The sequence below is a fragment of the Hetaerina americana genome, unplaced genomic scaffold (assembly GCF_022747635.1).
Source record: "Hetaerina americana unplaced genomic scaffold, ioHetAmer1.1.p SCAF_2, whole genome shotgun sequence".
NCBI classification, from domain to species: domain Eukaryota; kingdom Metazoa; phylum Arthropoda; class Insecta; order Odonata; family Calopterygidae; genus Hetaerina; species Hetaerina americana.
In genome coordinates, this window is record NW_027286763.1 from 24964754 (window position 1) to 24978056 (window position 13303).

General features: G+C 41.8%; 1 protein-coding gene across 1 annotated transcript in view; it reads right to left on the reverse strand.

Moving 5' to 3' along the window:
- Positions 1-11505, reverse strand: part of LOC139687618 (H2.0-like homeobox protein) — a 108985-nt gene extending 97480 nt beyond the window's left edge. Inside the window, exons 1-2 of the mRNA XM_071584849.1 lie at positions 11374-11505; positions 7301-7409 (exon numbers count right to left, since the gene is read on the reverse strand). Coding sequence (XP_071440950.1) covers positions 7301-7409; positions 11374-11505 — 241 coding nt within the window. The remainder of the gene's footprint in view (positions 1-7300; positions 7410-11373) is intronic.
- Positions 11506-13303: the final 1798 nt, after the last annotated feature.

Below are 13303 nucleotides of genomic sequence, written 5' to 3' on the forward strand. Positions count from 1 at the left end.
GAGGAGCAACGTTTTTATGATAAGTTTAGTAGCCTATCCAAAATGCTTTGGAATAGAACATTTGCTGAGAATTATCAAGTCTGATAAATCCTCAGGGCTGGATGAAATACCCTCTCGTATATTTTAGACTTTAGTGTCGAAAATTGAACCGTATATAGAAATCATACTTAGTAAGTCACTAGTAGATAATAGGTACCCAGAGATTGGAAAAGGGCTAACGTAACACTAATATTTAAAACCGGAGACAGGGAGGGACCGAGCAATTACAGACCTATTTCCCTCACATCAATTTCGTGTAAGGTTATTGAACATATAGTTATTTTATTTAGCTATACTACAGTACTGCGTATACAACAGTACTGCGTAAATAACATGAAATGATCAAAGAGAAATTTTATCTTTCGCTCAGAACATGCTGCAGGTATATGGGATCCTCACGAAGCAGGATTGATTGCTGAATTGCATCGCGTGCAGCGTAGAAGAGCTAGATATGTGAAACGCTGTTATGATAAACTTAGTGGTGTATGCTAAATATTAGAGGAGCTAGGGTGTGAATCACTCGCGGAGTGAAGGTTAAATTACAGATTAAATATCTTGCATATTTTGGAAGGACGTCTCTATATCAGTGATGTTGAAAATGTATTATTACTACCATCATAATGCGGTAGGAGGGATCATGTCAATAAATTTGAAGAGATTTGGCGTAGAACGGATAGATTTAAGATGCCATTTTTTCCACGAAGGATAAGGGATCAGATAACATTGCTCGACCGCGCATTGCCCCTGACTTATCTTTTTGAAACGGACGCTACATTTCATAGCAATCAAATTGTGGTCAGAGTCCGCATTCGATTCCGGGAAGCTGTGCAAATTAATCACACTGTTCCTACACCTATGCCTAACCAGAATATAATCTAGCTGATACCTTTCTGAGTCACCTGGCATTTTCCATGCACACCTATATCTGTTTTGGTGTCTAAACCAAGTGTTGGTGATGACTAACCCCTGTCTTCTGCAGAACCCAATTGCTTTCTCCCCGTGGTCATTCCTCGTACCTAAACCGTAGTCCCCCACCTCATCACCATCTCTTCCTTCCCCTACAGCCGCATTCCAATCCCCCATCCCTATCAAATGCTTCCCTGAAGGAACACCCGCGATTATGTCCTCTAATAGATCGTATATCCTATCGACTTCTGCCTCCTTATAATTGCTCGGTGGCATGGCATAATGGCTCGGTGGCAACCTGAATAATAACCAAGTTCGTCGGTTCCGCTTTTATCTCTACTAGTAATATTCAATCCGTTGCTTGTTTTGTATTGACTACGCTTCTTCCTACCTCTTTGTTCAATATTATCGCAACGCCTCGTTGGCTTTAGTCCCCGCCGCTGTACGTTTTTCTATTACAATCACTCAAGTAATCCCATCTCTCTTTCCATCTCACTGATCCATCTCCAAAGTAACAAATAAATTAATGTAGTTATTAATTAATTAATACTTTCCATCATCAAAAACGTCTTGGGAATGGTAATTGAGGTGGTTTCGCGTTGCTTTCCTCAATAGTGTTTTTATGTGACACCATCACTCAATGGTGGCCCCATTGGGGTCAGGCGCTTAGTCCAATAAATATGTATCTTGAAGGAAAGTCTCACGGATGCGGGTCATAATTTAATTGGAGAAGCGAGACAGAGCTGGCGAACAAAAACACGAGAAACACATACAAATGAAACTCACAAGTATAACGAATTTTCGGTATCCAAACCACCTTCTTCTGGGGAAAGAAGGAGCGGGGGAGAAGGTTTCAAGAGAAGAGGACGAGGACGCTGGATGGGAGGGAAAGGCGGGGAAAGAATTGGGAGAATAAGGTTTGGAAGTGTTGGATTGAAATGGGAGGTTTTGGGAGCGGAGGGGGGATCAAAATATCTGGAGATATGGATAATTTGTGTCTAACATTGTTCCCTGGCTCAGTCCAGGGATAGAGGGGCCATCTGTATGCCTGTTCTTTTGTTTTGAGTTTGAGTGGGGGTCGGAGGGTGGGAGGGATGCTAGAATAGGCACACTATATCATTTATCAAATGGAGCTCAATGTTCAGAGGCGTACTTTGGAATTGGGAGCATTCCAATCAGGGAAGGATTCTTTTATGAGGCGCGGTGGTTAATCCTAATATTTAGGAGTGCGGTACGCTGTCCAATATAGAAGGCAGAGCATATTTTGCACTTCGAAAGGTAAACTACATTACTGGAGGTGCACGAGGAGTAGGGAATTGGTGGGAGAAAGTTAAAAAGCAGGTGGGAGAGAGTTAAAAAGTAGGTGGTAGAGGGATGGGATTCGGGTTTTAAAAATAGGACATACTTATCATCTTGCTTTATTACAGGACATGAGAGTGGCTTTGGGACGAGGTGGGCATTTAATGAGTGGATTGGTTGATTTGAGGAGATTTGATGAGTTAGCAGGGCGTTTGAAAGTAACGGAGGGACATTTGGAAAAAGGGTTGGTGGTGGAGTGGCGGTTCTTGAATATAGGGTAGAGGTTTTTAGGATGGCTCTCAGAGACTATGCCAGGGAAATAGGTGGTACAAATTGCAATGGGGTGGATTTATGCGGTGGAGGAAGGTTTGCGAGTGTAAGCATATCTTTGGACTCTTTTGTTCAGAAGGGATTTAGGAGAACCTCTTTGGAGGAGGGAATTGTGTGGGTTTGAGAGGAATTTGAGATTTGAGAGGTTTGAGAGGATTCTGTGTCCTCGTATGGAAAGGGAATAAGGAATGGAGAATTTGATGTGATACGGGATGCAACTGTTATAGTTAAGTTATGTTGTTTGTTGATCGATGAAATGTGTATAGAAATGTGGAATGTTTTGTCTGGTAATGATATGTTTACAACTAGGAAATTGATTTGGGTGAAGGAAATGGTAGAGGCGAAGGAAACAGAGGAAGAAGCATTGAAGTCGGAAATAAACCTTTTCAGGGATTCAGTATCATGTGGCCAGAGAAAGAAAATATCATCAATATATCTCATCAACAATAGAGGTAGTAAAAAAAACACACACGTGACGAATAAGTTCGCGTATTAACGATAAAATCGGCTCTCTGAATAATGTAAGACATTGCTGCGTGAACATCAGAGAATTAAGGCAACGTATGATAGACTATCTCATCAGAAGAAAATTTAAAATATGCAAAAAGAACGTCCTCATGATGAAGAGTTAATGAGTTCTCGGTGTTACATACTATTTTAAAAATTTATATTGATAAAATCGATAGCCTAGATGACTACAGAGGGATATACGAGTATTCGTAATCTAGCAAGAGCATTAGCCTGGAAGAAGTCCAAAATTGCCTTAACCTGTTGCATTGTATATAAAAACCGGATAGATTACGAAGCTACCAAATACCTAAGAGTAATCTACCTATCGAGGTAGGATAAGGATGGATCCAAAACCTAATCCTCGCTACAATTTACTCCCTATTCGTTCATTATAATACACTAATACTCCAAAACCAGCATTGGAATGAACTATTCTTCAATCACTCATACCCCTAGTTTACCTTTATTCCATCCAACATGCCCGCTATTTTCCTGTCTCGGCATCGTACACCCAACAATTTACCCTCTACCATAATCATGCACTATGGAGTTTTTATTTCCTTCTATGAATTTATCGTCTCAATCAATTGCACTTTTTGTAACCCTCTCCTGCAGTCATAACTAAAAAACTTCCCACCTAAATAGCAATTTAACACCTTATTTAAAATGGACGAAAGGAGAAGCCGAAAAAAGGCATGAGGGATCATATCCCATGTCATACAAGGTAAAGGAATATCGATTTATCAGTTCGATCAAGAGACATCTGGATAGTCGAGATGTACTGATGAAATACAAGCCAAGTTTCGAAAACGGTAGAACCTGCGAGACATAACTTACGATTTTTTTAATGGTATCCTTAGTTCGGGGAGTGCATTGCTCCATTTGACGTGGTTTTTATAGATTTGGTAGATTTGGAAAAGCCTTTGATAAAGTATCTCATAGTAACTACCAACAAAGCTAGAAGACTACAGGGTTCGTCCGGAAAATAAGTGTACTGAGCTCAGGAAAAAAAATTTATCACACTTTTACATATCTTAAGCTAATATTCCTCAAAATAGGACCCTTGTGAGTCGATACACTTGTTCCAGCGGCGTTCCCATTCCTGGAACGCTCCCGCGAAGGCATCATCGGGAACCTCTCGAAGACTCGTCGTCGACCTCTTCTCTGCCCTCCACGAACATCTTGTGCCACCGAAAGATCATGTTTCTGGACATGGCTGACTCCCCGTAAGCCTGGTTAATCATACCGACAGTTTCGGTAGACGATTTCCCAAGCTTTACCGCAAATTTGATGGAATAACGCTGCTCCAAAAACTTCGGCATCGCGTTCCGTGACGTGGGTCGAGCGTGGAGGTTCGCGTTAACAGAGCTCCTCACTACACCACAGCTCAGAGCCGACTGCCTTTTTCAGCGTCGCTTGCCAACATACCCCCCTCCAATCGCAGCCCGTCAGAGCGGTGCTGGGCGTGCCTGGAGCGGCGGGAAAAAATCAGTACACTTATTTTCCGGACGAACCCTGTATGGTATTGATAAACATGCCCTACGAGGATTAAATTCTTCTTGAATGGTTGCGTACAAAGGGGTGCCATAGATATTAGCTCTAACGCATTTGAAGTCACTTCAGGTGTTTCCCAAGGATGGCTATTTGAACCTTAGTTTGTTGCACTTCTTGTTACTAATAGCTCTCTCCTACGAGTAGAAAAGTGTATCTCACTTAGATACTGTAGCACTGGCCCTTGTAGTTATCTTGATCTACATTGCTTGGATAAGTTTACATATATAATTATAAGTCATCATGACCTACATTGCTTTAATTATTTTTCATAGATTATCAGTATTACTAGTAATGGCATTCTCCTTTGTAACGTAGGTTTTGAGTGGACACTGTAAATATAAAAGGTAAACGATGCATCTTTTTGTCTCTCCTTTTAAACATAACCTGATTGATATTTGACACCACAATAAACTCTCCAATTCCGTATACTTCCTTCCACTCTTCATTTCGTACAAGATGCCTATTCTTCCCCTTCCTCGTTTGCTTAACGTTCCCCCCTCTGTCATAGTCTTCGACATCCCATCGCTAATCAAAATTCTCTGTTCCATCTTTTCTGCCTACTTTATCATTCTCTCCTCTTCCACCATTTCTAGTAAATCTTAGCTTACTTTCTTTTATGTTCACTTCATCTTTTCCATCCTTCTCCAAACCCACATTGCAAAAGAATCAATCAACGCTTGCTCCAACGCCCATTTTCCCGCTTACAAAACCCCACTCCATATTAAATTTTTAATGAGTATTTGTCATCAATCTCATTGATAAAATTTCCTCTTTATTGGGAAAGCTTCTTAGACCGACACAATTCTACTTCTCGGGTCTCTACTCCTTTGATCATTTTGGTCGAAAATATCTACAAGATACACTTACTGCTCCACTTGCTCTATTTGATAGGTGTCTATTTTTATATTTAGCTTAGCTTTACCTTTTCTCTAAAATCGGAAAAAAAATTTTTTTAACAAATAAATGGTGTCAGCTCTAATGCAGTTGAAGTCACTTTACAGTTTAGCATTTACATTTATTCTCATTCCAGTCCTTTTGCACTGGATTTCCAAAGGGCGCTAAAAGAGTAATGCTTACAACCCCCGGGCTGATTTTCCATACACAATTAATTCATTCTCCATCGAATTTTATTCCTATCTCCAGTTCTCCCCATACCTCCTTAACCATTTCTCCACTCGCACGTTGAAAACATAGGCGATAATGGACACTCTTGTCTCACTCCTCTTCCTAATTCTGCCCATCTCGACTCTTCATCCGCCACTCGCATCTGAGCAGTCTGTGAAGTGTACAGAGTACGGACAACACTTATATCCTTATAATTTAATCCTATTTTCTACAGCACATTCATTGATTCTACGTAAATCTCTCCATCGAATGACTTCTCAAAACATGCGAAAAAGACAAATACACCCTGATAGTATTCTATGTTCCTTTCCATTACTGACCTCATTTCTACTACGGCATCTCTCGTATTTCTCCTCTTCCTGAACCAAATCTAGCCTTCCTCTAAGTAATTATGCTCCCTCTTTCCCATTCATTTGTTGATAATTCCACGTACTCCCTTAGCTGCGTTGGGCATCTAACTATGCGACCTAGAGTCCCTGCATTTTGTTCCATTCCCTTTTTTGGGTTAGCACTAACACTGATCTTTTGAAATCCTTGCCAACTTCCTCCTTCTCGTGTGACCATAAATTATGAGAGAATGAGACTGTATTAAATGTTTACTTTCACGCTTTTCAACAACTTTAAAATTCTGAAAGGATTACCTACTATTTCTGTCATAATAATAGCGACTGAAAGTAATTTTTACATGTAAATATTTAGCACTGAAGATGTCTTATCTTATGAAATGAAAACCTCAGAGTTGATATCATTTTCCGAACACCCCTCAAGAAAGAAAAGCGCTTCCAATCCTCCTCCACACCAAGCCCCAAAAATAAGAAACCCTACACGATCAACATGTACCCCACCGCGTATAAATAAATTAAAATGTATATGATTTGAATGAAATGTAAATCTCAGTAAAAATAGTGAATCAACCGTCCCCGCAGTAAGACTTGCCCTCGCATCCATTCCGCCCCTTCTCCCCGCAGTCCCTCACACACAAACGCGTCACCTCTTCACTCCACTCCCATACCGACACTCTCTCCAAAAATATCACCTAAATCAGCATTTGTGGCAGGAGAAAGGTACGACGCCGGTATTAAAAAGCTGGTTACAAGGATGCAATAAGTGATTCATCGTCAAGGCGACTATGTAGAAAAATAGCTAAATGCTCAAACTTTCCTACGATGTACACTAAGTGGAGAATAAATTATATTTTTCATGAAAAAAATAGGAGACCTTACTTTTCGAATCGCCCTCGTATAATAGTAAACGGTGCAGAAGAGAAATATAATGGCCATTATTTTCAGATGGGCCGGGGATAAATGCTCTGTCGGACGAAGGGTATACAAGGGACAACTTGACATTTTGTGAGTCCACTTTGCCTGGTTGATGACCTCACGGCATTCTTAGACAAGACAGTTCATCAGTGAGGCGGTCATCGAAATTCGGGCAGATGTAAAGTTGCAACCGGGTGCGGCGTGAGGGGAGGGGCGACGCCAAATCTAGGACGTAAGGGGCTGGATTAGAGCGGAGTTACGGACCGACACCAGCGCACCTATTGCAAGGTACTCGTAACACCGGCTGCCACAGCAGGGAGAGCAAAGTTTGGACACCACTCCTGTGACCTCTTGACTCTTCAAAAGACTCAACTCCCGAACTTCCGTCTGAATGCACCATGATACACATTAGGATTGTGAGGAGTTGGATGTGGCTCATACAGCCCATCCAATGTTAATTTCATCCTCACCTTCCAGTAGCAAAACCTGTCCACAATGAAGAGGCTCTAGAGACCGAGGGACTCCCGGGATAAGGAGTAACCCCCACGGAGTGTCAACGGCCTACTCGTAGGGTGGATGAACACAAAGGGGGGGCAAGGGCACCTCCTTGCCCTTGGAGGGAGAAATCCTAAAGGCGGATGAATCGGTCTATGGTCAACGGCATAGGATGTGAAAAGCAGCGGGAAATTACCAAATGAAAGTTCCCTTGGGATTTCCTAGACAACGGTGGCCTCGATTAGGCGAGAAGGAACCAACATGGAATCTTCGCATATGACATATTCCGGAAGTGAAAAAAAAGCCCCTCATTCGGATTCCCGGGAGGAGCTGTGTACGAAGACAACATGTATTAAAAAAGAAAAGGGGAGGATAAAAGGAATAAAAATAGGAACTTGGAATATAAGAACCCTACAGAGGCATGAAAAAACTAGAAAATCTGAGAAGAGAGATTGAGATTAGATGAACATTTTTGAAATAAGCGAAGTGAGTGAGAAGGATGTGGTGTAGAACAATGGGGAGATACTAGATTTTATTACAGTGGGAAAAGGAGAGGAAGGAACAGAAGTGGATTTGCTGAAAATAAAAATACGAAGGCTTGTGCTAACAGGATAATCTATGACAGTGACATATTTTATAGGTATGGAGATAGTCTGCAACCAAAAACCTTCTAGTCATTCATACATACCTATCAACATGCGACTATAGGGATGAGGAAGTAGAGGAAGTGCATGAAGAAGAAACAAAATGAGGAGAAACAAGGTACAAGGATGTTGCAATACGTATTGTTGTGGGTGACTGGAACGCGAGTATAAGAGGAGTAGTGAAAGGAAGGGTTGGGTAGTATGGACTAGGCGAGAGGAATGAGAGAGGTGGTAGACTGGTAGAGGGTCCAAATGACCCACGATGTGGAAGAAGGTGATGGGTATGTGGAAATGTAGAAGAGGACACAGGATAGGAAAACATGGCGGAGAAGAGGCCTCCATGGACTTGCAAACCACGACCTATGATGATGACCCATCAGGGAGGGCTAATATTTGGATACTGTTGGATAAACCGACGCAATCGTTCTTTTGTAAAAGGAAATTGGGTATAGCCGTAAGGCACGTGTCCGGTCTCGCCGAACTAGATGGTGGCATGGTAGTCGGCAAAGTGACGCGGATAGATCCCCATTTGCTTTCTTGCTCTGGCGATCGGAGGGGGGGGGGGAAACAAGCCGGCGCCTCAAAAGGAGATGGAACCTCGAGTGTAGACCACCTCCGAATTGCCACTGCTCCGCTCTTCCGTCCTCCGCCGTCAAGGAAATGGATCCCTTCCCTCGTCCTACTCTCCTCAAGACCCCTATCTGAGAAATGTTTCAGTATCCGAGCACCCTGTTGAGCGTTGCACTTTCGCCGGTTTATGTATTCCCTCTCCACACCAGCTACTTAATGCAGCTTTCAATGATCCATCGAGTTGAAATACCACGATGTTGAAGAGGGAGGATTCTTTTCAAGAGATGGCGAGCCCCTAGGGCGTGGTCACAGCGATATGGCCAACGTGTAATTTGTTTTGTGGTTCCTCGTGGTACTTGTATATTTTAGTGCGTCCAAAGGCGAGAAATGTCAAAAAGGCGACCGATTTATGGGCGTTTTTAAATGCTTTTTGCAATGATCTACAAGTAAAACAAATTTTAAAGAAATATTACTACCTAACGCAAAATAATTGTTCAATGAGAAGTTGGCAGAAACTCGTCAATGGCACGGAATGCGATATGCCTTAGTTTAGATAAAATGCAATCATATCTATGACATAAAATACAAAACTCTAATCTATTCTACAATTAATAAAATCAAACTACAACCATACTCTATGTCAATAAGGTGCAATTACAAATAAATCATTTTGACTTTAGTTTTAAAAACTTCATCTACATATGTATCAATACAATACCCCGCAAGCCGCCCCAAGGGCATGTGGCGGAGTTTGTTAGGACATCACCCGTGAACTAGAATAAAACCACATGCAAAACCAAACCATGTTAGCTATACACAAATGTTAGTTTGTTCATGCACTCGACAAACCTTAAATTCACGAAAAAATTTCTTACATGCAAAAATATTTAATAACAGGATGCGTACATTCAAATCGTGCCGTAAAACTGTTAAAAGATGGGTCTATTAAATAAAAAGAATAAAATGCAGGAAGAAACATGCGAGATATCTAAAAACATATACACTATCAATTCTAATTATCTCCTACGCGATTGCTGTCATGTCTTTTATGATCTCTAATGGTTCGAGGAAAAAACGACTTTTAAATCTATCCGTTCTACAATAAATCTCCCTGATTTTACGTTGGTGATCTGATGTACCATAGTAAGTGGGGGCCTGTAATATGTCCTTAACATCCTCAGATAAGTAACCTGCCTCAAATATACGCAGTAAATTTAACCTGCATTTAAACCTACGATCAACCACAGGCTCCCATCCTAATTCTTCCAATAGTGTCGTGACACTGCTACCTTGTTCATTACAACTTTTCACAAACCTAGCTGCTCTACTTTGCACTCGATATAGTTCCACAATTAAGCCTACTTCGTGAGGATGCCATACACTTGCAGTATACCCAAGGCGGGGCCTAACTAACGTGAAGTAACAAAGCTCCTTGACCCTTTCATTACAATTCCCGAATATTCTTTTCATGAATCCAAACTTTTTATTAGCTATTCCGCAAATTTCACGAATGTTTTCCCCTGGACCATGTTGTTAGTAGTCCGTATTTATCGTTACACCCAAGTATTTTAATGATTCCACGGAGTGAGTAATGTTGGTTCCCTGTATAAAGTGTTTTCTGGTGAAGTACTTTTCCTTGAAAAATTTATCGGAACACATTTATTCAATATTGATAGAAATGAGCTCTTACGGCTAGTAATATTGAATGAATGTAAAACTCCAATAGCCGTAAACAGTTTACTGTTTAGTAACTGTTTACGGCTATTGGAGTTTTACATTAATTCAACATTTATTCAAATTTAATTCTAGCTCCCAACGACTTAACAACTAGGGAACTGGCCTCATATGCCTTCTCTAACAGATGTATGATACATTACACCTATTACATTGTGGAATTTAGGTTATTTTAATATTACTAGCAGGCACACTTAGTCGCTCCCAGTGCCACATATTTCTTATAAGGTATGTTTGGTTGTGGGAGGTGTTAAATTACCTTAACTGTCAGCGCAGTCAAATGTAACATATCTGCTACAACCAGTAGTCACGTACTTGGTGTTTCTGATTTTTTTCAAGTCCTTTATTGGCGACAAAACCGTAAATAAAAGTATTAGACGTTCTTTTCATTAAACACATAAATTATGCACTTATATGGTGTTGTAATAGAGACAATACTCCGTTTCCATGCCGGAGGTAGAAACAGAAGGAAAGAGGAGACGACTATGACCCGAGCGGCTAGTGTTTTCACAAGAGAAGAACGAACATATGACGAACGGTGAGCGTCAGTTTACCCTCTGGATGCCGCAACTGCGGTAAAGTTGAGAGGGATGAGGGCGGAGGTCGCAGCAGCCTGTGTCGGCGACCTCCGCCCTGACTGGCTGCGCAGTCAGGGCGGGGACGTAGTGCCAGATGTATGGAGATGCCTTTATTTCCGGTGACTGACGTCTATCACCGAATTTCATCTAATCACCCGTTGTCTCTCCGTTCGCAGTCCTCACACGCCCTCCTCCTCTACTTCCCCTAAGAGTGATGCAAAAAACAGTATCACAAACTTCAGTCAAGCCACCTTGAGATTACTAGCTAACTTGAGCTAACCGTCCCACCATATTTGCAACCAGTTTCCCCAAATTTGGACTGCTTCACACATTCCCAATCCCTGAGCCCACCCTCTCAATTACATCCACGTTTTGACCCCTAACAGGCAAGTCATCTGACACGACCACCACCAGCAGCACGTCGGCGCTGACCGAGAAGTCACGAACGTCAATCTCCACCATAACGTGACACATTGGTTTGAAATGGTGAACTCTCGCAGATACCCCCTTAGCTGTTTCTAGCTCGTTTGATATATCTATGTCTACACAATACTACGCAAGCCGTGCAAGGACGTGTTGCAGAGGGAGTTAGGTCACCAGCCATGCTACATCTAATCCACTAGTTCCACATCCACTTGGCACTCCGCGATCCACCGAAAGGGCGCGGGGAAGAAGGGCACCTCAACAAACCATTCATGAAACATCCGTCATTCTCGGGGATCGATATGGTGCGGTAATATCGTACTGATCTCCCATCAACAGGGCCCGGGTTCGAATCCCGGAGGCGTGGAGTATTTTTCAGTGGTATCTTGATCCCCACTTGAGGTGCTCTGTGGTGGGCACTTTGAGTGAGTATGCCGTCCGTCGGATGGGACGTTAAGCTGCGGACCCCTTGGCGCCTTTCGTTAAGAGTAAAATAATGCCGACGCCGGGTTTCTCTCCACCCTTCATCCTTTCCTGCCCATCCCCTAAGGCGCAAATGACCACAGCTGTCGGTCGCCTCCCCTAAATACTACTACTACTACTCCGTCGTTCTCATGGCGAGTATTATACTGCTAGTAACTATTCCACAGGCCACAAAAGGAAAAAATAAGGAAACCCATTAAATAGGGCGATTTTACATGGAACTTAGTCTCTAGTAACCAGTTGGCATTCTGATAAGGTAGGACGGACAATTCACAAACACATTAGATCTACAATAGTCGTAGAGACAGATTTATTTGGTAAACCGATTTCATCTACTCGGCACCGACCCACCCGGCATGAGGGAGCGTGGCGGTGGGCATTATAACCCCTAAAGTAAGTTGAGAGGGAATGTAACTTGAATGTTCATAAGTATTTTGCTAGTGCCACTTGATTTTGCATTTGTGCGTCTGTGTTCCCCTTGAGTTGTTGCAAATCGTTGGCAGGAATAAGGACTGCTTTGATCAATCCGTTCGGGAGCCTATCTCCCTTATTTTGTGGAAATTATCTGTCATGCCTCCGTAATTGAAGGGATGAATTATATCTTCTATGTCGGATAAAAACCACACGATTGGAATGTATGCGATAGGTTTACCTATGGCATGGATACCAATCGTATGGTTTATGCGATAGGTTTACCTATCCAGCTCCGAGCCGTCACATATTCCTGTATCGTTAAATGCACATATTAAGGTTCCCATCCCTGATCTTGTAGTAAATGTCTAATTAACGGATGGCCAGCCTTCCCTGTTCGTTTTTCAAGTGAGAAGTCAGTGTTTTTTAGATAGAACCCATGTGCTCGTCCCATACTCTATGTGAGATCTTACTAAAGAAAATAAAACGCCCTCTTCATCTTTTCACCTCTACATTTTACAACTATACGCTTATGAATCACCTATAGCTCCTACGTATAGGACCCGTCCACGGAGAGTGCGAATACTTTTCCCCAGATTAAACGATAGCGATAATGACGCCCATATTTCACGTAATCTGTAACGGTCATCCAACTACCTCAGAGTGTGTAAATTGACAAAGTCTGTTTGTGCCATTCATTTTTTAAAAAGGGCAAAACCATATATTTTTAGTCCGTATATTTCATTCTAAACCCCATTCTCTACATCATTTTTGAGTGTTATCAAAATCATTGTTAAGCATTTAACGATTAGCGTCGTTCCCTATTTGCCTGTATATTAAGCATGTGTCGGAAAACAGTGTTATGCTGCTATTTATTTTTGAGGTGATATCTTTAATGTAAGAAAGAAATGTAATGGAAGAATTTAAAAAGAGAATTGGGTAA